Below are 25,807 nucleotides of genomic sequence, written 5' to 3'. Positions count from 1 at the left end.
CAGAGGGAGATTGATTCATTCAACCGACTACACATTTACTGTGTGCCAGGTGCCGTGGTAGGCAATGGGGACACACCTGTGGACATAAAGACAGAGATCCCCACCATCGTGGAGAGAATATTCCAGTGGGGGATACGGACAGTAGACAAGAGAAATAGGAGAAAGAAACCGTATGTGAGATGCGAATAAATAGAAAAAACAAAAGCAAGAAAAGACAACAGGAAATACGTGTAGGAAGGGGTATGACGTTTCATACTGGGTGATCAGTGAAGGCAACTCTGAGAAGGTGACGGGGTTGAGGATGGGAGCATTCCCACTCAACGTGAACAAGATGAGCAAGTGCAAAGGCCCGGAGGTAGGAAAGTGCCTGGTGGGCCTGGAAAGTGGCAAAGTGGGTGGAGTGGAGAGAAGGTGGGTCAGCCTGGGGTGGTTGTGGGCGTCAGCCTCGAGTGCTGTGATGCGAAATTTGGGCTTATTGTTGGAGGGAAATGGAAGGCTTGGGAGGGCTCTGAGCAGGAGGTGATGTGACTTTGTTAAAATGAGGAAAGTCAGAGGGAGACAGAGACAGGGACAGAAAATCAGAAACAGATTCAAACTGAGGCAGACAAAGAGCGAGCTGGGCAGAGACCAAGAAGTGGGAAAACAGACACATTGAGAAACAGAGATTCAGAGGGGACAATATAGACACAGACAGAGAGGGCACAGAGCAGGTCTGACAGCTGGTGATGTGAGTCACTTCCTCTCTGTGGCCCTCAGATTCCCCGCCTAGGACTTCCTAATGAAGTCCTTCCTTTCCTGAGCTTTGTGGAGACAAGGAGATGGTCAGAGACAGAGGTGCACATCCGAAATCCAGAAGTGACCATCACCTTGTCTTCCTCGACCTGAGTCACTTGTACTGGTCCCTTGTGCTCTGCTTGAGAGGCGGAAGTGCAAGGACCAATTCCACCTCATTCCCCTAAACTCTGCTAGGCATCGTCTGTATCCCCAGGCAAGCAGGCTAAACCCCAGCCATCACAGAGTTGCTCACACCCTCCTTCTCCCCCTCCCCGTCATCCATCTCACCAGTTATATATACCCAACGTTCTCCAGTCCCCTCTTAGTTCAGCCCGCTTCCCAGTTACGCTTCAGGCTAAGCACCGCCCAGCTACCCAGACCCAACGCCGCTAACCTGATAAGCCGCACCCCTCCCAGGACCTGTCCCACTCACCTGCGCTCATCTCGCCCCGCCAGCAGGAGAGCGCGCCGAAGCGCACGGTGTGGAAGAACACCGACTTCGCCGGCTGCCCGGGGCTCACGCCGATGCACACGGCGGGCAGCTCGGAGCCTGGCCCGGTCAGCAGTGAGAACACGGGCAGAGGCGTGTGTAGCGGGAAGAGCACCTGCTGCGGGCCGCACGGGAAGGGGCGGACTCAGAGGAGGTTTGAGGCGGGGCCTGGGAGGGGCGGGGCCTTGGAAGAGAGTCGGCCTGGGGCTCCCGAAGGAGTTCCGGAGCCCTCAGTCTTGGGAGGTGCCATGTAGAAACTTGAGGGGCTGAGGCCTCAGAGGGCATAGAAGTTGACGGGTGTGGTCTCAGAGTGGGCGTGGCTTCCACTAGGGGGCGTGCCGCCTTGGGGACAGAAAGGCCGGGCCCCCAGGGGGCGTGGCCTCCAAGGCAGCAAAGTCTTAGAGGCTCCAAGAACCTGAATAGCGTCTCCTAAGAGACCTGGCGGGGCACAGGGCCTGAAGAAGAATTAGGCCCGGGGCGAAGGGCGGGGCTTAAAGAACCGGAGGGCCTCAGAAGGAGGAGCCTTCAGGTGAGCGGGCTCTCCGGGTGATTGGGAAGAGACCTCGGGTGGAAGCCCGACTTCAAAGAGCTCTCAGCAGAAGAGTGGAAGGCCCCCGCCACAGAACCTGACAAAGTCCCCAGTGCTTACAGGCCCCCTACCCGGAGAAGCAGGAACTTGTTCATGGGCTGCTGCCACTGAAGCAGGACCACGGATGTCTCCAATGCCCCACACAGGAACGGGCCCCCGGAGCTAGCGCCCTCCGCTGTGGAGGTGGGGAAGGATGGGTTAGGGTCAATCCTGTCTCCCCTGCCCCGCGCCCCCAAAGGCCACACATCTTTCCCCGGGCTCTGGACACCCTGCCTTAAATCGCAACCCTCTTCAGTGGCTAGAGTCCAAGTCATGCCCCTGGCCCCGCTCCCCTCTGCATATCCACGAGATTCTCTCTCCCCCACACAGCACGCCCGGCAACCTTTGGTATCCCGGAACTTAGTGGAGACCATGTTCTTCCTGCAGAACCAGGTAGGCGTGAGTGGGGGTGGGGGTGGGGGTGGGGGTGGGGGTGCGGGGTAGGAATCAGATATTAGAGGGGTCTGTGGTTCCACTGGGGTCTCGTACCTTGCTAGGAGCCGGTGGGGACTGATGTGAGCAATGGGGCTTCCTGCTCTGGCCTCTTTCCATTCCAGCAGGCCCAGGATGCTATGAGAATACAGGTGGGGGGTCTTTCCTGCAGGGTGTGTGTATTTAGGGGAAGCAGGAAGTTATAGGGCACTGCACACTCCCAGCTTTCCCCATCCCTTCCCTGGGCCCCATCCCTTTGAAATGCCCAAGCCTTTAAATCTCAAGCACCTGTATTTCTTGGCTTCTCACTTAACATATTTTAAATGCCCACGGGAGGCCAGGCAGTGTGCTTGGCTCTGGTGAACAATGGTGCCTAAAATAAGTACGTTTCTAACCCTAGTGGTGCCTGTAGTCACATGAGAATCTATGGACACTTAACCAGTCAGTTAAAGTTACACATATTACAAAACTTTAAGAAGAAACATACCTAGAGATTCTGTAAAAGTTTCTCATCCCTGATGTGATATTAATGAGCTCACAAATCCTATCTGGCTTGGTGTTCCCTCACAAATGAGAAATTATTTTACACAAAGCTTTTGTAAAACAATGACACAAAATTTTAACCTTCAGCTCGCTCACTCTAGTTTAGTAAAATATGGGATAAGGAATGTCATATGACCATCAAAGAAATGTAAAGACTAACTCATTGTAGGAATACCTCAAAACTGACTTGAGAGGTGGCAGTATTGTGAGCCCCATTTTACAGATGGGGAAACAGAGGCTTGGGAAGCCAAAGTCTCTTGCCCCAAGTCCTTAATTTAAAACGTGGCTAGGATTTGAATTGTGGGCTCTTTGGAAGGGGATCCTAAGTGTTTTTTCCAGCTGTGCCCAGCTAGCTCCCATCCCGTGACACTTGACTCCTTAAGTTGTGAACCCCCCACTCCAACACATCCCAACCAACCCACAGCCAGACCTGAGAGAGACATGAGGACATTGTTGATGGAGTACACCCGGGTAGTCCGGCTAGAAAGAGCTGCAGAGCATGGAGGAGACAGCTCCTGTAAGACCCCAGCACCTCCCAATTCCAGCCTCCCACCCTTGGCTCACCCGCGGTGCTGCCTGGCCCTCACCATCTCCAGCGTGGCCCCCTGATCATTTCGGTTCAGAATGAAAATGCCTTCCTCAGCTCCCAGGAGTAAGTGCTGGTCTTGGGGAACAGATATGAAGATGCTGGGACCTGCCTCATCATCGAGGACCTCCCAGGACACCTCATCTGACCCCAAACACGGGTACTCTGTTCCCAGCCCTGACCCTCAATTCTCTACTTGCCTCCAACACTGACATTTCCAGTCCCTGTTTTCCCAAATCTGAACTCAAATCCTGACCTGTTCCCTGGAGCCTGTCACATTCTCCCCAGACTCTGACCTCCCACGTTCTGCTGGTTCTGCCATCTCTGACCCACAAATCCTTACCCTCTGTCTCCTCAATTCTGACCTCAACACTAAACATGCCTCCCGTAATAGCCCTCTAAATTCTATCCCCCCTTCTCACCAGTCTGGTCCCTAAATTATACTCCTATCTCAACACTGATCCTCAAATTCAGATGCCCTGATGGATAGCTTTTTCTGTCCAGTGTGACAGAAAGTCAATTCTAATACTGTTTCCTTAACATTTACCCTTCACTGACCTTGTCTCCACATCTTTGATCCCCAAATACTTTCCCTTTCGGCTACATTCTAATCCCTAAGTCTCCTGACCCCAATATGCTGATCTTAGCCTCTCTACCACTAACCTCCAACTGAGGTAAATGGGGTCCATCTGTCCCTAGGCTTGTACCCCGAACGCTGGCCTTTCTGCCTTATCTGACACTCCTGGCCTCCAAACTCTAATTTTTCTGATTTTCACTCTCAAACTCATATTCACTCTACCCATCTTTGATCCTTAAACCCCAACTGTAACCCCTAGCTCTGCCCCCGCCACTGCTCCTCAACTCCCCCCCCCATTAAGACCCTCCCCTTGTCCCTGCATCTCCACCTCCATTAAGGACCCTCCCCATCCCCATCACATTCTCTGAGAATCTCCTGAATGCTCACCTTTGTTGGAGGGGTGTTTCGAGGCTGCCGTGCTGTGGATCCAGAGAGGGCAGCCATTGAACAACTTTAGGAGAAGGGCACATCCCTGGGTTGGCCATAGGGGCAGGGCAGCTGCCCATCCAGCAGAAGAGAGGAGGGGACAGGAAGTTGCCGTGGTTAAGACTCTGGAGTGCCAAGGTTCAAATCCTGCCTCTGCCTCCTCAAAGGTTTATGACCTTCGAAATCTACTTACCCCGCTGTGCCTCAGTTTCCCCCATTTTTAAATGGGGGACAATATCTATCTCTGTGCTATCTATCTCCATCTGTGAAGGCATATATCATGTAATGACATGAGGTCAGTGTCTGGCACAGAGGAGTTGCTCAACAAATGTCACCTGTCATCATTATTAGTCTTCGGCCCCGCAACCCCAACCAGGCATCCCCAGCCCCGATCAGCGGTGTGAGTCCTCAGCACAGCTGGCCTCACCTTTCTCTTCATCTATTCCTCCTTGGAGGGCAAAAGCGGGAGCTGGTCATGTTCCCGAGGGCTGGGTTCCACAGTGAAGATTCTGAGTTTGGGTGGGGAAAATCAGCTCCCAAAGCACCCCCCCCGACCTGCCCTACCCCCACCTATGCCCACCTCCATCCCCAGACTGCCTTGTTACCTGAGTGAGCGGTTACGTGGCGGTTTCGGGTGGGTGGGGGAGGCACAATGTGGGTGGTGCCAGGGGGAGGCACACTGGCACAGCGGACCAATACCACTGGGCTCAGCTGCCCCTCATCCGCAGTCCCCCCAGGACCCTCGTCCGATGGAGAACGGATCTTGGTTTTTGGAAACAGAGAGGGAGGGTGGGGAAATACATGAGATGATCTCTGAGAGAGGGCACCCTGCAGTCTGCCTCTGCCAGATCTGATGCTGCATCTTGGGTCTGACCCTCCCCACAATATCCGACCACCACTGCAGCCTTCCCCTCGAACCGCCCCCCGAACAACATCAACATACCCCGGCAACCAGAGGGTGAATGCTGGGTACAGCAGGACTTTCCGAGGACCAGCTACTGATGAGTGTTCATCAGGCTAAATATTTTGAGTCCCACCCCTAGGTTCAGGGATGCCCCTTCCACATCCCAGTGGGATCATCATCCTGGTCGTCCCAGACTTCAAGGGAACTAGTGTCCTAGACTCCAGCCCTGGAGAGCTTGGTATCCCACCATCTGTGGACCCTGGCCTCCTGGCCCCCAGCCCACCAGCTTTTGCCCAGAACCTTACCTTGGGGAGTAGAGGAGGAGGTATGTCTTCTGCGAGGGAGGGGCTGAAACACACAGATGGGTTAAGTGGGCGAGGAGGGTGTTGGGAGCAAGGACTCGGGTGGGTTAGGGCTGGAAGTCAGCTCAGGAGGACCAGGATGTGACTCTGTCTGGGCTGGAGCTGAGGGTTAAAGGACTAATAACCATGACGATCTTAGTAACAGAAACACTTGGGTATCAGTGTTGACAGTGCATTAGGTCTCTGCATTATCACAGCCACCTAGTAACACAGGTCCTATGAGCTCCTGGGGGTCGGGTTCTCACTTGTTGCCGGGCACGCCGCATGGGAGCCTATTACAGATGAGATGTGTGGAATGGATCTCCCCCAGGCCTGGGTCTGAGGGAGATGGGGGCCTGGGTTGACTCCTGGGGTTGAGGTTGAGTTCTGGGAATGAGGGTCTGGAAGGGGCATAATTCCCAGGGGCTGAGGATCAGTGTGAGTTTGGGTGAGAAATGAAGAAAAATGAGGGCCAGTGGTTGAGGTTTATGGCTGCAGTTGAGGTCTGGGGGTTGGAGCAACATCTAGGAGGAGCTGGGGACTAGGATGTGGCAGGGGCTCCAGGGTTGAGTTGTGGTGAGGTTAGGGGTCAAGGGTTGGTGGGGAGGAACGTGGTGGCTGGTCTCTACCAAGAGAGATGTTGGGATTTCTTCCCTGCTGGTGATTGTTTCCGCAAGCAGTATGAGGACCAGCTTAGCTGAGACACCCACAGCTGGCCCTTCTCTCCCACTTCAAATGCCTTATGCTTAGAGCAAGCCCCTTAGTCCCCAAATCCTCCTCCCAAGGCCGCTGGTGGAGAGGTGACCATGTGCTGTAGAAATAATATCTGTGCTGCATCCCTGAAGTTGTACTGGATCGTTGAATTTGTGGGGGGGTCAGTAGGCATCCAGGAATTCGGCCCTCCTCCCCTCACCACAGAAAACCAAGATGACAGCAGAGGCTAAAATCACGTTTATTGGGAGACACAGGCATGTCATGACCACTATATTGTGTCCACTGGGGAGGGGATGGGGTGCAGAGACTGATTCCTAGCATCCACTCCGAACCCCAGGGACTCATTTCTGGATATAGAGGTTGCTGGGGGCAGTAGATCATCTGCTGGGCGTGTCTCCACTACCACAGGCCTGGGGAAGGAAGAGAAAAATCTGTTTACTCATTCATTTGTTCATTCATTCATTCATTCATTCATTCATTCTTACATACATTCACAAAGAGTCTACAGAGGGTGTGCCAGCACAATGCTCGGCTTCAGCAGTGCGAGACCAGGCAGGGCTCCTACTGTCGAGGAGCTCAGTCTGGAGCTGCAGCCCGACATGAATCAGTGAATGACGTGAGTGCTGTGTACTAGGATGTGGCAGGGGCTCCAGGGTTGAGTTGGGGTGAGGTTAGGGGTGAAGGGTTGGTGGGGAGGAGAGTGGGGGCTGGTGTGGGAGGGTCAGGGTTAGGGTGAAGGTAGGTGTGGGTACTGAGTGTCCAGCCAGGGGTCACGGCTGAGTGGTGGAAGGAAAGCAGGGGCTGAGGTTGGGGTCATGGATGGTGGGGCTGGGTGGGGTCTGAGGCGCTCTCTCACATGTCCACGTTACCGTAGTCATTTTCGGACTCTGACAGGTTTCCTGAGGAGGGACAGGCATGAGCCTCGGGCGGTCCCCATACCTATCCCAGCCCCCCTCCCACGCTGAGGGTCCCTGACCTAGGACTGCTGCTCTTGAAGCCTCCAGGTGGTTGTAAGCGAGCCTGTGGGATAGGAAAGAGTCAGCAGTGGCCCAGGGGGAGGGGAGGGCGGCGGGGCAGTAGGGAGGCGTCTCACCGTGTCAGCTGTGGGTCTGGACTACATGCCTCGAGGCTTCCTGAACTCCATGTGCCGCCATGGGGGTTGGGGTGGGGTGGTATGCAGGTGACACACAGTGCGCTGGGGACATGGATTCGGGAATAGGAAGAATAGAACTGGGGTGGGGGAGTGGTCTGCAGCCAGGATCTTAGGACTGGAGTTGTCCCTTCAGAGGAGGGATCCTGGTTTACAGGGGTCTCATTTTGGGGTCAAGATTTGTGATCAGGGAGATGGGGGCTCAACATGGTTATAGAGTGTTTGTTTTTAGATTCCACTTGGGTATCTGGGATCAGAACAAAGTTTCTGAGGTCTCTGGGAGTCCTGGTGGTTATAGGAAATCTTATGGGGTCCGTGTGCAGAGCGGAGTGGTAGGGGTCTCTAGAATCATTTTGTAGATGAGGTTCTCTGGGGCCTCTTGTGGGATCAGATGGTAATGGGGGGCCTCTGAGGGTATGTTTAGAAGCGAGGAGGGTCTCTGGGGTCTCTGGCAATCTGATGAGGGGGTTACAAGTGTCTCCAAAGCTTAAGGATTCTCTACTGACGACAGCAGTCCGCATCTGGGATCCCCACAGAGCTGGATCGATGGGTGGATCGGATCCGCCGAGGGATGGCGGGGGGTAGCTGGGCAGAGCGGCAGCCGCATCAGGCCCACCGGCCTCCAGCAGCCCAGTCTGGAGCCCTCGGCTCTCCCGTAACCTCTGTGCCCCCAGCTCTGTGCCAAGCCCCCCATGCTCCCTGGCTTTTCTCCTTCTCAGAGAGGCAACAAGGGGACACCCCAGGCAGGGGAGCAGCCTGAGCAAAGGTGGGGACCGTCCAGTGCTTTTGTCATCCAAGCAAGGCCCACTCACCTCAGGCTCCTCATCTTCAATCTCGCCAACAGCTGCCCCCTTCCCTGGGTTCCTCAGTTTGTCAAGAAGCTCTAGGATCAGGCCTCTGTTTAGCCCGGGCTGGGACACCAGTTGATGCTGGGGGTGGGAGGAGGAGGCGGTCAGCAGACAGAGGGCTGGGCTGCAGGGAGAGGGCTGGCACAGGGGCTTGAGAAACCATCTAAGGGAATCTGGCGGTGGAGGTGCCAATAGAGGAAGAAGGCGGGGAAGTCTGGGCAGCTGCCACCTGGGGGATTCTCAGGTGTCTGAAGGGATCAGACGAATTTAGAGAAGTTGGAGAATTCCAGAGTTGTCTCGGGGGTCCCCTGGAATTCCAGAGAAACCCCAGGAATGGGTCCTGAAGCCGTTGGCAACTTGTGAGATTTTAGAACTCAGCATATCTTGGGGGAAAGGTCTGGGGTACAATTTGGAGGGTCTTGGAAGGCGGAGCCCTGGGGATTTCAGAGGGAGCAGGGACTTTGAAAGGGCCATAGGCGTTCTGTGGAATAAAATCATCAGTGTTCTAGGGAGCTGAGGGAGGCCCTGGTGGGATCTCACAGGGGGTGAGTTTGGGAAGGCTGCTCAGGGAGGGGAGGTTTACACTGAGCATCTTGGTGGTGCCAGGTCGTTTCTTGGCGCTCTTGTTGAGGGCGACTTTGACGAAGATGTGGAAGGCAGCCGACCTTGGGAAGAAAAAGGCAAGTACTGGGGGAGGGTACAGTTCAAGTGTTAGAGCGCATGCTTAGCATGCAGGAGGCCCTAGGTTCAACCCCCTCCTCTAAAAGTAAATAAATAAATAAATAAATAAATAAATAAATAAATAAATAAATAACCCCCCCAAAAGGCAAGTTCTGGGATGAGGGGACCAGAGACCCTCCCATCAGACCATCAGCCCTGACTCTGCCCTCTCTCCCCCGCCTTCCCATGACTCTCTCCTACCATTTGCCTTTTTCCTTTAGCCGAGGAGGCTGATAGCCACTCTTGGTCATGAGGAAGAGAACTCTAGAAAGCAAGGACAGAACATGGGATTCAGACTTCCCAGTGGAGGTCAGATCTCATGATGTGAGGGACCCCCGATGGCACTGAGGTCAGCAGAGAGCAGTGAGGGACAGGAGGAGAATGAGGGGTAGATTTTACGATGCATAGGACGCCACTTCCAGGGGATGCTGCTCATCATGTTACAGAGTTCCAGAATTCTCAGGGGAGCCTCAAGGCAGGACTTCCTGCATTGGGGGCTCCTGGTGTGGACTGGAGAAAATGCTTTCTGGGTTGAGGTTCTCGGGTTGGGCTCGAAGGGAGAGGGATCACCTGTAGGGGGGTCTTGATGTGGGGAAGCAGGCGGGGGGTGGTGTTCAGGGTCAGAGTCGAGTGGGATCTCTGGGACCAGGTGGACCTGACACACCTGCCTACCTGAGAGTGTGAACGTCAAAGAGGGTTGGCTGTAGCTCGGCTAATTCAATGGCTGTGATGTCCAGTGACCAGATATCACACAGCTCGTTGTATCCCCCCTTCAGGGCCACGGCCGCCACTTCCGCAGCCATCCTAGAAGCAGAGACCCTCAGAGAGCCAGGGGTGACATGATGAAGGGGAGGGGAGACCCCTAGGTAGGGGGTGGGGGGACTGGAGAGAGACAGGGAGCGAGCCGGAGAATGGGACACAGAGAGACTTGGATGCAGACACATAAAGAGGCAGAGAGACAGAAATAAAGACGGAGAGAGGTAAAGACAGAGAGTCAGAGATAGACTAGAAAACAGAGACAGAGAGAGGCAAAGAGACATGGAGAGCCACAGACTGAAACAGACAGAAAAGACAGCCATGGGCAAATATGGAGAGACAGAAATCAGGATCAAAATCAACAGAAACACTGAGAAAAACACGTGGAGGGGAGACATGCACAGGAAGACCTAGGGAAATGGAAAACTCAAGGGAGAGCCACAGAGTACACAGATCGCTCAACAGAGAAAGGCAGAGGCAGGGCAAAAGCCAGGATGGAGATTCCCAGAGATCCATGGTAGGGAAATCTACTGCCCACCACCACCAAGCCCGCACCACCCCTGGCTGCCAGCCAGGCACCCCTTGCCAGTAGGGTGTCCCAATGAATCAGAGGCATCGAGCCAGTGTGTCCCCGATCTGGGCCGATATACCAAAGTCAGCTGGAGGCAGAGGGAGAGACATACTGACCTAGGGTCCCTGTCCTCTCTGGCTCCCAGCCAGTCCCCCTCCCCACCCCCACCAGCCACACTCACCCAGTCTGACCTCCCCAGGGTCCTTGATGGGGATGTTGGCTCCCTGGGGAAGAGAGGGGGGATCAGAGGCTGTCAGAGACACCCCTCCCTACTGCCAGCCCAACTCTGCCTCTGCTCCCTGGTCACACACCGCCTGAGACCTCCAAATACCACTACCATCTCCCAGAGGCCCCCACCCACCAAGGCTACTTTTCTGCCCCCAGATCACCTTGATGTCCCGGTGTATCTTCTTCTGTGAGTGTAGATAGGCCAGTCCCTGGGGAGGAGGGTGGAGAGGGGGGCTGTGAGTGTTCTGGGGGTGTGAGCAGGGCCCTGCACCCACCCAAACCCACCAAGCATCGCCTCACCTGGAGCACTTCCCTGCAGACATAGCTGATCTGGAGCTCTGACAGGGGGCCTGTGACTGCAAAGGTCACCCCGGCATGGTGTCAGATGGGGACCAGGAAACCTGGCCCCAGGAGCCCCTGGCTGCCACCCACACCAGGTACCACATGGGGAGGGGGTAACATGAGGGGACAAGGAATGGTCAGCAAAAGAGAGAGGCAGCGATACAGGGAACCAGAGGCCAGAGGGAGATTGATTCATTCAACCGACTACACATTTACTGTGTGCCAGGTGCCGTGGTAGGCAATGGGGACACACCTGTGGACATAAAGACAGAGATCCCCACCATCGTGGAGAGAATATTCCAGTGGGGGATACGGACAGTAGACAAGAGAAATAGGAGAAAGAAACCGTATGTGAGATGCGAATAAATAGAAAAAACAAAAGCAAGAAAAGACAACAGGAAATACGTGTAGGAAGGGGTATGACGTTTCATACTGGGTGATCAGTGAAGGCAACTCTGAGAAGGTGACGGGGTTGAGGATGGGAGCATTCCCACTCAACGTGAACAAGATGAGCAAGTGCAAAGGCCCGGAGGTAGGAAAGTGCCTGGTGGGCCTGGAAAGTGGCAAAGTGGGTGGAGTGGAGAGAAGGTGGGTCAGCCTGGGGTGGTTGTGGGCGTCAGCCTCGAGTGCTGTGATGCGAAATTTGGGCTTATTGTTGGAGGGAAATGGAAGGCTTGGGAGGGCTCTGAGCAGGAGGTGATGTGACTTTGTTAAAATGAGGAAAGTCAGAGGGAGACAGAGACAGGGACAGAAAATCAGAAACAGATTCAAACTGAGGCAGACAAAGAGCGAGCTGGGCAGAGACCAAGAAGTGGGAAAACAGACACATTGAGAAACAGAGATTCAGAGGGGACAATATAGACACAGACAGAGAGGGCACAGAGCAGGTCTGACAGCTGGTGATGTGAGTCACTTCCTCTCTGTGGCCCTCAGATTCCCCGCCTAGGACTTCCTAATGAAGTCCTTCCTTTCCTGAGCTTTGTGGAGACAAGGAGATGGTCAGAGACAGAGGTGCACATCCGAAATCCAGAAGTGACCATCACCTTGTCTTCCTCGACCTGAGTCACTTGTACTGGTCCCTTGTGCTCTGCTTGAGAGGCGGAAGTGCAAGGACCAATTCCACCTCATTCCCCTAAACTCTGCTAGGCATCGTCTGTATCCCCAGGCAAGCAGGCTAAACCCCAGCCATCACAGAGTTGCTCACACCCTCCTTCTCCCCCTCCCCGTCATCCATCTCACCAGTTATATATACCCAACGTTCTCCAGTCCCCTCTTAGTTCAGCCCGCTTCCCAGTTACGCTTCAGGCTAAGCACCGCCCAGCTACCCAGACCCAACGCCGCTAACCTGATAAGCCGCACCCCTCCCAGGACCTGTCCCACTCACCTGCGCTCATCTCGCCCCGCCAGCAGGAGAGCGCGCCGAAGCGCACGGTGTGGAAGAACACCGACTCCGCCGGCTGCCCGGGGCTCACGCCGATGCACACGGCGGGCAGCTCGGAGCCTGGCCCGGTCAGCAGTGAGAACACGGGCAGAGGCGTGTGTAGCGGGAAGAGCACCTGCTGCGGGCCGCACGGGAAGGGGCGGACTCAGAGGAGGTTTGAGGCGGGGCCTGGGAGGGGCGGGGCCTTGGAAGAGAGTCGGCCTGGGGCTCCCGAAGGAGTTCCGGAGCCCTCAGTCTTGGGAGGTGCCATGTAGAAACTTGAGGGGCTGAGGCCTCAGAGGGCATAGAAGTTGACGGGTGTGGTCTCAGAGTGGGCGTGGCTTCCACTAGGGGGCGTGCCGCCTTGGGGACAGAAAGGCCGGGCCCCCAGGGGGCGTGGCCTCCAAGGCAGCAAAGTCTTAGAGGCTCCAAGAACCTGAATAGCGTCTCCTAAGAGACCTGGCGGGGCACAGGGCCTGAAGAAGAATTAGGCCCGGGGCGAAGGGCGGGGCTTAAAGAACCGGAGGGCCTCAGAAGGAGGAGCCTTCAGGTGAGCGGGCTCTCCGGGTGATTGGGAAGAGACCTCGGGTGGAAGCCCGACTTCAAAGAGCTCTCAGCAGAAGAGTGGAAGGCCCCCGCCACAGAACCTGACAAAGTCCCCAGTGCTTACAGGCCCCCTACCCGGAGAAGCAGGAACTTGTTCATGGGCTGCTGCCACTGAAGCAGGACCACGGATGTCTCCAATGCCCCACACAGGAACGGGCCCCCGGAGCTAGCGCCCTCCGCTGTGGAGGTGGGGAAGGATGGGTTAGGGTCAATCCTGTCTCCCCTGCCCCGCGCCCCCAAAGGCCACACATCTTTCCCCGGGCTCTGGACACCCTGCCTTAAATCGCAACCCTCTTCAGTGGCTAGAGTCCAAGTCATGCCCCTGGCCCCGCTCCCCTCTGCATATCCACGAGATTCTCTCTCCCCCACACAGCACGCCCGGCAACCTTTGGTATCCCGGAACTTAGTGGAGACCATGTTCTTCCTGCAGAACCAGGTAGGCGTGAGTGGGGGTGGGGGTGGGGGTGGGGGTGGGGGTGCGGGGTAGGAATCAGATATTAGAGGGGTCTGTGGTTCCACTGGGGTCTCGTACCTTGCTAGGAGCCGGTGGGGACTGATGTGAGCAATGGGGCTTCCTGCTCTGGCCTCTTTCCATTCCAGCAGGCCCAGGATGCTATGAGAATACAGGTGGGGGGTCTTTCCTGCAGGGTGTGTGTATTTAGGGGAAGCAGGAAGTTATAGGGCACTGCACACTCCCAGCTTTCCCCATCCCTTCCCTGGGCCCCATCCCTTTGAAATGCCCAAGCCTTTAAATCTCAAGCACCTGTATTTCTTGGCTTCTCACTTAACATATTTTAAATGCCCACGGGAGGCCAGGCAGTGTGCTTGGCTCTGGTGAACAATGGTGCCTAAAATAAGTACGTTTCTAACCCTAGTGGTGCCTGTAGTCACATGAGAATCTATGGACACTTAACCAGTCAGTTAAAGTTACACATATTACAAAACTTTAAGAAGAAACATACCTAGAGATTCTGTAAAAGTTTCTCATCCCTGATGTGATATTAATGAGCTCACAAATCCTATCTGGCTTGGTGTTCCCTCACAAATGAGAAATTATTTTACACAAAGCTTTTGTAAAACAATGACACAAAATTTTAACCTTCAGCTCGCTCACTCTAGTTTAGTAAAATATGGGATAAGGAATGTCATATGACCATCAAAGAAATGTAAAGACTAACTCATTGTAGGAATACCTCAAAACTGACTTGAGAGGTGGCAGTATTGTGAGCCCCATTTTACAGATGGGGAAACAGAGGCTTGGGAAGCCAAAGTCTCTTGCCCCAAGTCCTTAATTTAAAACGTGGCTAGGATTTGAATTGTGGGCTCTTTGGAAGGGGATCCTAAGTGTTTTTTCCAGCTGTGCCCAGCTAGCTCCCATCCCGTGACACTTGACTCCTTAAGTTGTGAACCCCCCACTCCAACACATCCCAACCAACCCACAGCCAGACCTGAGAGAGACATGAGGACATTGTTGATGGAGTACACCCGGGTAGTCCGGCTAGAAAGAGCTGCAGAGCATGGAGGAGACAGCTCCTGTAAGACCCCAGCACCTCCCAATTCCAGCCTCCCACCCTTGGCTCACCCGCGGTGCTGCCTGGCCCTCACCATCTCCAGCGTGGCCCCCTGATCATTTCGGTTCAGAATGAAAATGCCTTCCTCAGCTCCCAGGAGTAAGTGCTGGTCTTGGGGAACAGATATGAAGATGCTGGGACCTGCCTCATCATCGAGGACCTCCCAGGACCCCTCATCTGACCCCAAACACGGGTACTCTGTTCCCAGCCCTGACCCTCAATTCTCTACTTGCCTCCAACACTGACATTTCCAGTCCCTGTTTTCCCAAATCTGAACTCAAATCCTGACCTGTTCCCTGGAGCCTGTCACATTCTCCCCAGACTCTGACCTCCCACGTTCTGCTGGTTCTGCCATCTCTGACCCACAAATCCTTACCCTCTGTCTCCTCAATTCTGACCTCAACACTAAACATGCCTCCCGTAATAGCCCTCTAAATTCTATCCCCCCTTCTCACCAGTCTGGTCCCTAAATTATACTCCTATCTCAACACTGATCCTCAAATTCAGATGCCCTGATGGATAGCTTTTTCTGTCCAGTGTGACAGAAAGTCAATTCTAATACTGTTTCCTTAACATTTACCCTTCACTGACCTTGTCTCCACATCTTTGATCCCCAAATACTTTCCCTTTCGGCTACATTCTAATCCCTAAGTCTCCTGACCCCAATATGCTGATCTTAGCCTCTCTACCACTAACCTCCAACTGAGGTAAATGGGGTCCATCTGTCCCTAGGCTTGTACCCCGAACGCTGGCCTTTCTGCCTTATCTGACACTCCTGGCCTCCAAACTCTAATTTTTCTGATTTTCACTCTCAAACTCATATTCACTCTACCCATCTTTGATCCTTAAACCCCAACTGTAACCCCTAGCTCTGCCCCCGCCACTGCTCCTCAACTCCCCCCCCCATTAAGACCCTCCCCTTGTCCCTGCATCTCCACCTCCATTAAGGACCCTCCCCATCCCCATCACATTCTCTGAGAATCTCCTGAATGCTCACCTTTGTTGGAGGGGTGTTTCGAGGCTGCCGTGCTGTGGATCCAGAGAGGGCAGCCATTGAACAACTTTAGGAGAAGGGCACATCCCTGGGTTGGCCATAGGGGCAGGGCAGCTGCCCATCCAGCAGAAGAGAGGAGGGGACAGGAAGTTGCCGTGGTTAAGACTCTGGAGTGCCAAGGTTCAAATCCTGCCTCTGCCTCCTCAAAGGTTTATGACCTTCGAAATCTACTTACCCCGCTGTGCCTCAGTTTCCCCCATTTTTAAATGGGGGACAATATCTATCTCTGTGCTATCTATCTCCATCTGTGAAGGCATATATCATGTAATGACATGAGGTCAGTGTCTGGCACAGAGGAGTTGCTCAACAAATGTCACCTGTCATCATTATTAGTCTTCGGCCCCGCAACCCCAACCAGGCATCCCCAGCCCCGATCAGCGGTGTGAGTCCTCAGCACAGCTGGCCTCACCTTTCTCTTCATCTATTCCTCCTTGGAGGGCAAAAGCGGGAGCTGGTCATGTTCCCGAGGGCTGGGTTCCACAGTGAAGTTTCTGAGATGGGGTGGGGAAAATCAGCCCCCAAAGCACCCCCCGCCCTGCCCAACCTCCACCTCTACCCACCTCTTACCCCAGCCTGCCTTGTTACCTGAGTGAGCGGTTAGGTAGGGGCTTTGTGTGGCTGGGAGAGGCCAAAGTTGGGGGGTGCGGGGATGAGGCCAAACTGGCACAGCGGACCACTATGCCTGGGCTCAGCTGCCCCTCATTCGCAGTCCCCCCAGGACCCTCGTCCGATGGAGAACGGATCTTCATTTTTGGAAACAGAGAGGGAGGGTGGGGAAATACATGAGATGATCTCTGAGAGAGGGCACCCTGCAGTCTGCCTCTGCCAGATCTGATGCTGCATCTTGGGGCTGACCCTCCCCACAATATCCGACCACCACTCCAGCCTTCCCCTCGAACCGCCCCCCGAACAACATCAACATACCCCGGCAACCAGAGGGTGAATGCTGGGTACAGCAGGACTTTCCGAGGACCAGCTACTGATGAGTGTTCATCAGGCTAAATATTTTGAGTCCCACCCCTAGGTTCAGGGATGCCCATTCAACATCCCAGTTGGATCATCATCCTGGTCGTCCCAGACTTCAAGGGAACTAGTGTCTTAGACTCCAGCCCTGGAGAGCTTGGTATCCCACCATCTGTTGACCCTGGCCTCCTGGCCCCCAGCCCACCAGCTTTTGCCCAGAACCTTACCTTGGGGAGTAGAGGAGGAGGTATGTCTTCTGCGAGGGAGGGGCTGAAACACACAGATGGGTTAAGTGGGGGAAGAGGGTGTTGGGAGCAAGGACTTGGGTGGGTTAGGGCTGGAAGTCAGCTCAGGAGGGCCAGGATGTGACTCTGTCTTGGCTGGAGCTGAGGGTTAAAGGACTAATAACCATGACGATCTTAGTAATAGAAACTCTTGGGTATCAGTGTTGACAGTGCATTAGGTCTCTGCATCATCACAGCCACCTAGTAACACAGGTCATATGAGATCCTGGGGGTCGGGTTCTCACTTGGTGACGGGCACGCCGCATGGGAGCCTATTACAGATGAGATGTGTGGAATGGATCTCCCCCAGGCCTGGGTCTGAGAGAGATGGGGGCCTGGGTTGACTCCTGGGGTTGAGGTTGAGTTCTGGGACTGAGGGTCTGGAGGGGGCAGAATTCCCAGGTGCTGAGGTCCAGTGTGAGTTTGGGTGAGAAGATGAAGAAAGATGGGGGCCAGGGGTTGAGGTTTATGGCTGCAGTTGAGGTCTGGGGGTTGGAGCAACATCTAGGAGGAGCTGGGGACTAGGATGTGGCAGGGGCTCCAGGGTTGAGTTGCGGTGAGGTTAGGGGTCAAGGGTTGGTGGGGAGGAACGTGGTGGCTGGTCTCTACCAAGAGAGATGTTGGGATTTCTTCCCTGCTGGTGATTGTTTCCGCAAGCAGTATGAGGACCCGCTTAGCTGAGACACCCACAGCTGGCCCTTCACTCCCACTTCAAAGGCCTTATGCTTAGAGCAAGCCCCTTAGTCCCCAAATCCCTCCTCCCAAGGCCGCTGGTGGAGAGGTGACCATGTGCTGTAGAAATAATGTCTGTGCTGCATCCCTGACGTTGTACTGGATCGTTGAATTTGGCGGGGGGGTCAGTAGGCATCCAGGAATTCGGCCCTCCTCCCCTCGCCACAGAAAACCAAGATGACAGCAGAGGCTAAAATCACGTTTATTGGGAGACACAGGCATATCATGACCACTATATTGTGTCCACTGGGGAGGGGAGGGGGTTCAGAGACTGATTCCTAACACCCACTCCGAACCCCAGGGGACTCATTCCTGGATATAGAGGTTGCTGGGGGCAGTAGATCATCTGCTGGGCGTGTCTCCACTACCACAGGCCTGGGGAAGGAAGAGAAAAATCTGTTTACTCATTCATTTGTTCATTCATTCATACATTCACAAAGAGTCTACAGAGGGTGTGCCAGCACAATTCTCGGCTTCAGCAGTGCGAGAGCAGGCAGGGCTCCTGCTCTCAGGGAGCTCAGTCTGGAGCAGCAGCCCAACATGAATCAGTGAATGACGTGAGTGCTGGGTACTAGGATGTGGCAGGGGCTCCAGGGTTGTGTTGGTGTGAGGTTAGGGGTGAAGGGTTGGTGGGGAGGAGAGTGGGGGCTGGTCTGGGAGGATCAGGGTTAGGGTGAAGGTAGGTGTGGGTACTGAGTGTCCAGCCAGGGGTCACGGCTGAGTGGTGGAAGGAAAGCAGGGGCTGAGGTTGGGGTCATGGATGGTGGGGCTGGGTGGAGTCTGAGGCGCTCTCTCACATGTCCACGTTGTCGTAGTCATCTTCGGACTCTGACAGGTTCCTCCTGAGGAGGGACAGGCATGAGCCTTGGGCGGTCCCCACACCTATCCCAGCCCCCCTCACACGCTGAGGGTCCCTGACCTAGGACTGCTGCTCTTGAAGCCTCCAGGGGGATTTAAGCGAGCCTGTGGGATAGGAAAGAGTCCACAGTGGCCCAGGGGGAGGTGAGGGTGGCGGGGCAGTGGGGAGGGGTCTCACCGTGTCAGCTGTGGGTCTGGACTACATGCCTATGAGCTTCCTGAACTCCATGTGCCGCCATGGGGGTTGGGTTGGGGTGGTATGCAGGTGACACACAGTGAGCTGGGGACATGGATTCGGGAATAGAAAGAATAGAACTGGGGTAGGGGAGTGGTCTGCAGCCAGGATCTTAGGACTGGAGCTGTCCCTTCAGGGGAGGGATCTTGGTTTACAGGGGTCTCATTTTGGGGTCAAGATTTGTGATCAGGGAGATGGGGGCTCAACATGGTTATAGAGTGTTTGTTTTTAGATTCCACTTGGGTATCTGGGATCAGAACAAGGTTTCTCAGGTCTCTGGGAGACCTGGTATTTATAGGAAATCTTATGGGGTCTGTGTGCAGAGCTGAGAGGTAGGGGTCTCTAGAATCATTTTGTAGATGAGGTTCTCTGGGGCCTCTTGTGGGATCAGATGGTAATGGGGGGCCTCTGAGTGTCTGTTTAGAAGCGAGGAGGGTCTCTGGGGTCTCTGGCAATCTGATGAGGGAATTACAAGCATCTCCATATCTTAAGGATTCTCTACTGACGACAGCAGTCCGCATCTGGGATCCCCACAGAGCTGGATCGATGGGTGGATCGGATCCGCCGAGGGATGGCGGGGGGTAGCTGGGCAGAGCGGCAGCCGCATCAGGCCCACCGGCCTCCAGCAGCCCAGTCTGGAGCCCTCGGCTCTCCCTTAACCTCTGTGACCCCAGCTCTGTGCCAAACCCCCCATGCTCCCTGGCTTTTCTCCTTCTCAGAGAGGCAACAAGGGGACACCCCAGGCAGGGGAGCAGCCTGAGCAAAGGTGGGGACCGTCCAGTGCTTTTGTCATCCAAGCAAGGCCCACTCACCTCAGGCTCCTCATCTTCAATCTCGCCAACAGCTGCCCCCTTCCCTGGGTTCCTCAGTTTGTCAAGAAGCTCTAGGATCAGGCCTCTGTTTAGCCCGGGCTGGGACACCAGTTGATGCTGGGGGTGGGAGGAGGAGGTGGTCAGCAGACAGAGGGCTGGGCTGCAGGGAGAGGGCTGGCACAGGGGCTTGAGAACCCATCTAAGGGAATCTGGCGGTGGAGGTGCCAATAGAGATAGAAGGCGGGCAAGTCTGGGCAGCTGCCACCTGGGGGATTCTGAGGTGTCTGAAGGGATCAGACGAATTCAGAGAAGTTGGAGAATTCTAGACCTATCTCGGGGGTCCCCTGGAATTCCAGAATAAGCCCAGGAATGGGTCCTGAAGCCGTTTGCAACTTGTGAGGTTTTAAAACTCAGCATATCTCGGGGGAAATTTCTGGGGTACAATTTGGAGGGTCTTGGAAGGCGGAGCCCTGGGGATTTCAGAGGGAGCAGGGACTTTGAAAGGGCCATAGGCGTTCTGTGGAATAAAATCATCAGTGTTCTAGGGAGCCGAGGGAGGCCCTGGGGGGTTCCCACAGGGGGTGAGTTTGGGAAGGCTGCTCAGGGAGGGGAGGTTTACACTGAACATCTTGGTGGCGCCAGGTCGTTTCTTGGCACTCTCGGTGAGGGTGACTTTGACGAAGATGTGGAAGGCAGCCGACCTTGGGAAGAAAAAGGCAAGTACTGGGGGAGGGTACAGTTCAAGTGTTAGAGCGCATGCTTAGCATGCAGGAGGCCCTAGGTTCAACCCCCTCCTCTAAAAGTAAATAAATAAATAAATAACCCCCCGAAAAAGCAAGTTCTGGGTTGAGGGGACCAGAGACCCTCCCATCAGTCCATCAGCCCTGAATCTGCCCTCTCTCCCCCGCCTTCCCATTATTCTCTCCAACCATTTGCCTTTTTCCTTTAGCCGAGGAGGCTGATAGCCACTCTTGGTCATGAGGAAGAGAACTCTAGAAAGCAAGGACAGAACATGGGATTCAGACTTCACAGTGGAGGTCAGATCTCACGATATAAGGGACCCCCGATGGCACTGAGGTCAGCAGAGAGCAGTGAGGTACAGGAGGAAAATGAGGGGTAGGTTTTACGATGCATAGGACGCCACTTGCAGGGGATGCTGCTCATCATTTTACAGAGTTCCCGAATTCTCAGGGGAGCCTCAAGGCAGGACTCCCTGCATTGGGGGCTCCTGGTGTGGACTGGAGTAAATGCTTTCTGGGTTGAGGTTCTCGGGTTGGGCTCGAAGGGAGAGGGATCCCCTGTAGGGGGGTCTTGATGTGGGGAAGCAGGCGGGGGGTGGTGTTCAGGGTCAGAGTCGAGTGGGATCTCTGAGACCAGGTGGACCTGCCACATCTGCCTACCTGAGAGGGTGAACGTCAAAGAGGGGTGGCTGTAGCTCGGCTAATTCAATGGCTGTGATGCCCAGGGACCAGATGTCACACAGCTCGTTTTATCCCCCATTCAGGGTAACGGCCGCCCCTTCCGGAGCCATCCTAGGGGCAGAGACCTTCAGAGAGCCAGGTGTGACATGATGAAGGGGAGGGGAGACTCCTAGGTAGGGGGTGGGGGGACAGGAGAGAGACAGGGAGCGAACCGGAGAATGGGACACAGAGAGAGTTGGATGCGGACACATAAAGAGGCAGAGAGACAGAAATAAAGACGGAGAGAGGTAAAGACAGAGAGTCAGAGATAGACTAGAAAACAGAGACAGAGAGAAGCAAAGAGACAGGGAGAGCCACAGACTGAAACAGACATTAAAGACAGCCATGGACAGATATGGAGAGACAGAGATCAGGATCAAAATCTACAGAAACACTGAGAAAAACACGTGGAGGGGAGACATGCACAGAAAGACCTAGGGAAATGGAAAACTCAAGCAAGAGCCACAGAGTACACAGAATGCTCAACAGAGAAAGGCAGCGGCAGGAGAAAAAGGCAGGATGGAGATTCCCAGAGATCCATGGTGGGGAAAGCCGCTGCCCACCACCACCAAGCCCACACCACCCCTGGCTGCCAGCCAGGCACCCCTAACCAGTAGGGTATCCAAATGAAGAGAGGCGTCGAGCCAGTTTGGCCCCGATCTGGGCTGATATACCAAAGTCAGCTGGAGGCAGAAGGAGAGACATACTGACCTAGGGTCCCTGTCCCCTCTGGCTCCCAGCCAGTCCCCCTCCCCACCCCCACCAGCCACACTCACCCTGTCTGACCTCCCCAGGGTCGTTGATGGGGATGTTGGCTCCCTGGGGAAAAGGGGGGTATCAGAGGCTGTCAGAGACACCCCTCCCTACTGCCAGCCCAACTCTGCCTCTGCTCCCTGGTCACACACCGCCTGAGCCCTCCAAATACCACTACCATCTCCCAGAGGCCCCCACCCACCAAGGCTACTTTTCTGCCCCCAGGTCACCTTGATGTCCCGGTGTATCTTCTTCTGTGAGTTTAGATAGGCCAGTCCCTGAGGAGGAGGGTGGAGAGGGGGGCGGTGAGTGTTCTGGGGGTGTGAGCAGGGCCCTGCACCCACCGAAACCCACCAAGCATCGCCTCCCCCCACCCGAACCCACCAAGCATCGCCTCACCTGGAGCACTTCCCGGCAGACATAGCTGATCTGGAGCTCTGACAGGGGGCCTGTGACTGCAAAGGTCACCCCGGCATGGTGTCAGATGGGGACCAGGAAACCTGGCCCCAGGAGCCCCTGGCTGCCACCCACACCAGGTACCACATGGGGAGGGGGTAACATGAGGGTATAAGGAATGGTCAGCAAAAGAGAGAGGCAGCGATATAGGGAACCAGAGGCCAGAGGGAGATTGATTCATTCAACCGACTACACATTTATTGTGTGCCAGGTGCCGTGGTAGGTAATGGGGACACAGCTGTGGACACAGAGACAGAGATCCCCACCCTCGTGGAGAGAATATTCCAGTGGGGGATACGGACAGTAGACAAGAGTAATAGGAGAAAGAAACAGTATGTGAGATGCGAATAAATAGAAAAAACAAAAGCAAGAAAAGACAACAGGAAATACGTGTAGGAAGGGGTATGACGTTTCATACTGGGTGATCAGCGAAGGCAACTCTGAGAAGGTGACGGGGTTGAGGATGGGAGCATTCCCACTCAACGTGAACAAGATGAGCAAGTGCAAAGGCCCGGAGGTAGGAAAGTGCCTGGTGGGCCTGGAAAGTGGCAAAGTGGGTTGAGTGGATAGAAGTGGGTCAGCCTGGGGTGGTTGTGGGCGTCAGACTCGAGTGCTGTGATGCGAAATTTGGGCTTATTGTTGGAGGGAAATGGAAGGCTTGGGAGGGCTCTGAGCAGGAGGTGATGTGACTTTTTTAAAATGAGGAAAGTCACAGGGAGACAGAGACAGGGACAGAAAATCAGAAACAGATCCAAACTGAGGCAGACAAAGAGCGAGCTGGGCAGAGACCATGAAGTGGGAAAACAGACACATTGAGAAACAGAGATTCAGAGGGGACAATATAGATACAGACAGAGAGGGCACAGAGCAGGTCTGACAGCTGGTGTTGTGAGTCACTTCCTCTCTGTGGGCCTCAGATTCCCCGCCTAGGACTTCCTAATGAAGTCCTTCCTTTCCTGAGCTTTGTGGAGACAGGTAGATGGTCAGAGACAGAGGTGCACATCAGGAATCCAGTAGTGATCAGAGACCCACCCCGCCCCCAACCTGAAATGCTGCAAGAGAGCGAAAAGCATGCTGAGAGAATCAGAAATGCATTCACTCCTTAAATGAACGTTTTGGCATGAAATGACAATTAGCCAGAAATGTAGAAATACTCAAATTTGTGAGTAGACCTTGGCGAGGAAAAGGAGACACAGAAGAAGATGGGGTGGGGTACGGAAAAGTTGTCACTGCCTGCAGAAAGACTAGGGCTGGACTCTCAGGTCCTGGAGGACAGGGCTCAGGGCCTGCTCTGTCACATCCCCAGCATCATCCAGGTCAGGTCAGGCCCAGAGAAGGGGCTCATTGTGTGAAATATGGACCAGAAAAGCAGTCTCAGGAGACACAAATGCAGAGGGACAGAAGGGGTGGATTGGAGGAGCAGTGGCTCCTCTCACCTTGGTAGATACCCTGGAGAGAACCCATCCCACAGAATTCCATGCAGATCCAGAGCCTCTGCAGCCTACAACAGTTCGAGAGCAATCACGGTAGCAGTAATAAATCATTTGTAGGACAACTCCTAGCCCACTGCCTTGTTCTAGTTCAACAAGATCTTCAGTGTAAGAGCTGCCATCTCTCTCTCGCCCACCAGAGTGAGACAGTCCCGTTTCCATTTTACCGATGGGGAAGTTGAGGCTCAGAGAGGAAATAATATGTTCAAGGTCAACTGGAATCAAACCCAGGTCTTTGGGCTCCTAAGCCAGAGCACCTCTGCTGTTCCACACTAATCTGGAAGACAGGGTAGAGACTTCACAGGCTGTGAAAGTTCGGAGGCGACAGAGGAGGCCAGGGTGCCAGGTATAGGGAACAGAAGTCATTATTGAGGTACCTGGGATATTAGTTTGAGGGTCAGGGAATTTAGGGGTTCATATTAAAGGAACAGAAAGTGAAACCGGGGGACCCGATGAGCAGGAGTATGAAAGATTGGTTTTAGGGGACTTGGTTCAGGTTTGGTTACTACAAAGGGATCCGTTTTGGGGACCCCTTGTAAGAAATGGGAGTTCTGGATTGGAGATTAGATTTGGGGATCCTTTGGTCAGAGAAGTGGGACTTTGACTTGGAGATCCAGTTAGGGGTGCCCCAGTTAAAAATGAGGATCCATGCATGATTGAGGTCAGGGTAGGGGGTACCCTCGTCAGGAATGGGAGTTCGGGGGTAGGGGCTGGGCTGGGTCCCAGGGCAGGTCTTAAGCTCATCACCAGAGATAACTCCCATGGTAGGCCACGATGTTGGCATGCCGACAAGTTTTCAAGATGAGGATTTCCTTCTGAAGTGTAGAAACATCATCATCTGCAAGGAGGGGCCGGAGAGAAAAGGCCGCTGCAGGGAAGGGGTCTGGGAGAGATCCCAGTGTCCCAGGAGGTGGGGGTGTGGGGAAGGCACTCCTGGGTTCTCTCCTCACCAGGCTGCATCTTCACCATCTTCAGTGCCACCAGGTCCCCCGTCACCTTGTCTCGAGCCTTATAAAGGGGAAGTTGGCAGTCAGGCAGGCTCCATTCGCCTGAGCTCTCCTCAGCATCCTTGATCCAAAGCCAAGGACTGGGACCCTATTGCATCCCCTTCCCTTCTTGGGCCTCACCCCAAAGATCTCTGGTCTGAGGGTGATGGAGAAGGAGGGGATTCTTCACCTTGAAGACTTCCCCATAGGTGCCGCCGCCCAGCCGTTGCAGCAGGTCATAGTGGTCCCGGGGGTCCCTATTAAAGATGTCGGGGTCCGCAAGGTCCATTCCTGGGGGCCGGAGCTGGGCCTGTGCCCAGGGGCCAGCAGGGCCTCAGGGCTCGGAGTGCTGGCACCTCCTTCCCTCCCCACAGGCCCTGCACCTGTCTTGCCTCCACTGGCTGTGGCCTTCCCCCTCCCCACTCTGGCTTCCTGCCCCAGCAGGGTTGTGCGGCTGGCTCCACCCCCTGTCCCCTGGGCCCTGAAAGCCTGTGAGAGGCAGCTTGCCTTGGGACCCAGGGGACCCCCCTCCACCTCCAGGGCCGTGGGCTGAATGTAAACCAGATGCAAACTATCTTAATTATGACCTGGGGTTGGGGGGGGTGCCCTAACACTCCCTCCCTCGTTCTGGGTGGCAGCTAAAAACTGTAGTTGAACCTCTGCTGAGTGCTTGAGACTTTGGCCACAACCGGTAGACGGCAGGTCTGCACGGGGATGACCATGCAGTGTCCATTACTGTTCCGGGGTGGTGGGGGGTGGGGCTCATAAGGCACTTAGTGGTAACCCCCTGTGCAGTGTGAAGACCAGTCAACGTGCACGTGTCTGGATACCCGTGTGCGTACATGTGGATGTACCCAGAGCATATACCTCCACATATACGACACATGCATGTGCTTTCATGCCTGCAGTGTGCAGAACCTGTACACACATGCGGTGCTCGCTCTCACCCACAAGACAGGAGCCTATGGGGACTGGGCGTGATCTGGCGGGGTCCAGGAGCCCCTCACCCCTGTCCCTGACAGGCAGAGCACAACAGCTTTGCAGGCCCCTAACCCTGGCGTCAGGGTGCAGCGTGGGGACCGGGTTCAGGACTTGAA

The 25,807-nt window shown here is 54.8% G+C and overlaps 1 protein-coding gene and 1 pseudogene across 1 annotated transcript; both read right to left on the bottom strand.

Moving 5' to 3' along the window:
• Positions 1-27: 27 nt before the first annotated feature.
• On the bottom strand, positions 28-11,150 carry LOC135320863 (mitogen-activated protein kinase kinase kinase kinase 1-like). The gene is given in 26 exon segments (XM_064483991.1): positions 28-76; positions 841-910; positions 1,208-1,382; positions 1,925-2,028; positions 2,200-2,273; positions 2,382-2,490; positions 3,298-3,379; positions 3,455-3,531; positions 4,418-4,502; positions 4,884-4,945; positions 4,948-4,965; positions 5,062-5,218; positions 5,654-5,708; positions 7,272-7,300; positions 7,376-7,435; positions 7,509-7,567; positions 8,072-8,150; positions 8,378-8,494; positions 8,997-9,078; positions 9,335-9,397; positions 9,806-9,937; positions 10,476-10,548; positions 10,642-10,684; positions 10,850-10,897; positions 10,989-11,044; positions 11,090-11,150. Coding segments are annotated over 26 exon segments (2,019 nt in total).
• An 84-nt stretch (positions 11,151-11,234) lies between these two features.
• LOC135320862 (mitogen-activated protein kinase kinase kinase kinase 1-like) lies at positions 11,235-25,126 on the bottom strand (annotated as a pseudogene).
• Positions 25,127-25,807: the final 681 nt, after the last annotated feature.

Source organism: Camelus dromedarius, unplaced genomic scaffold, assembly GCF_036321535.1.
Source record: "Camelus dromedarius isolate mCamDro1 unplaced genomic scaffold, mCamDro1.pat HAP1_SCAFFOLD_167, whole genome shotgun sequence".
Taxonomy (NCBI): Eukaryota; Metazoa; Chordata; class Mammalia; order Artiodactyla; family Camelidae; genus Camelus; species Camelus dromedarius.
The sequence above is the reverse complement of the archived record's forward strand: the minus strand, read 5'-3'. Positions and strand labels throughout refer to the sequence as shown.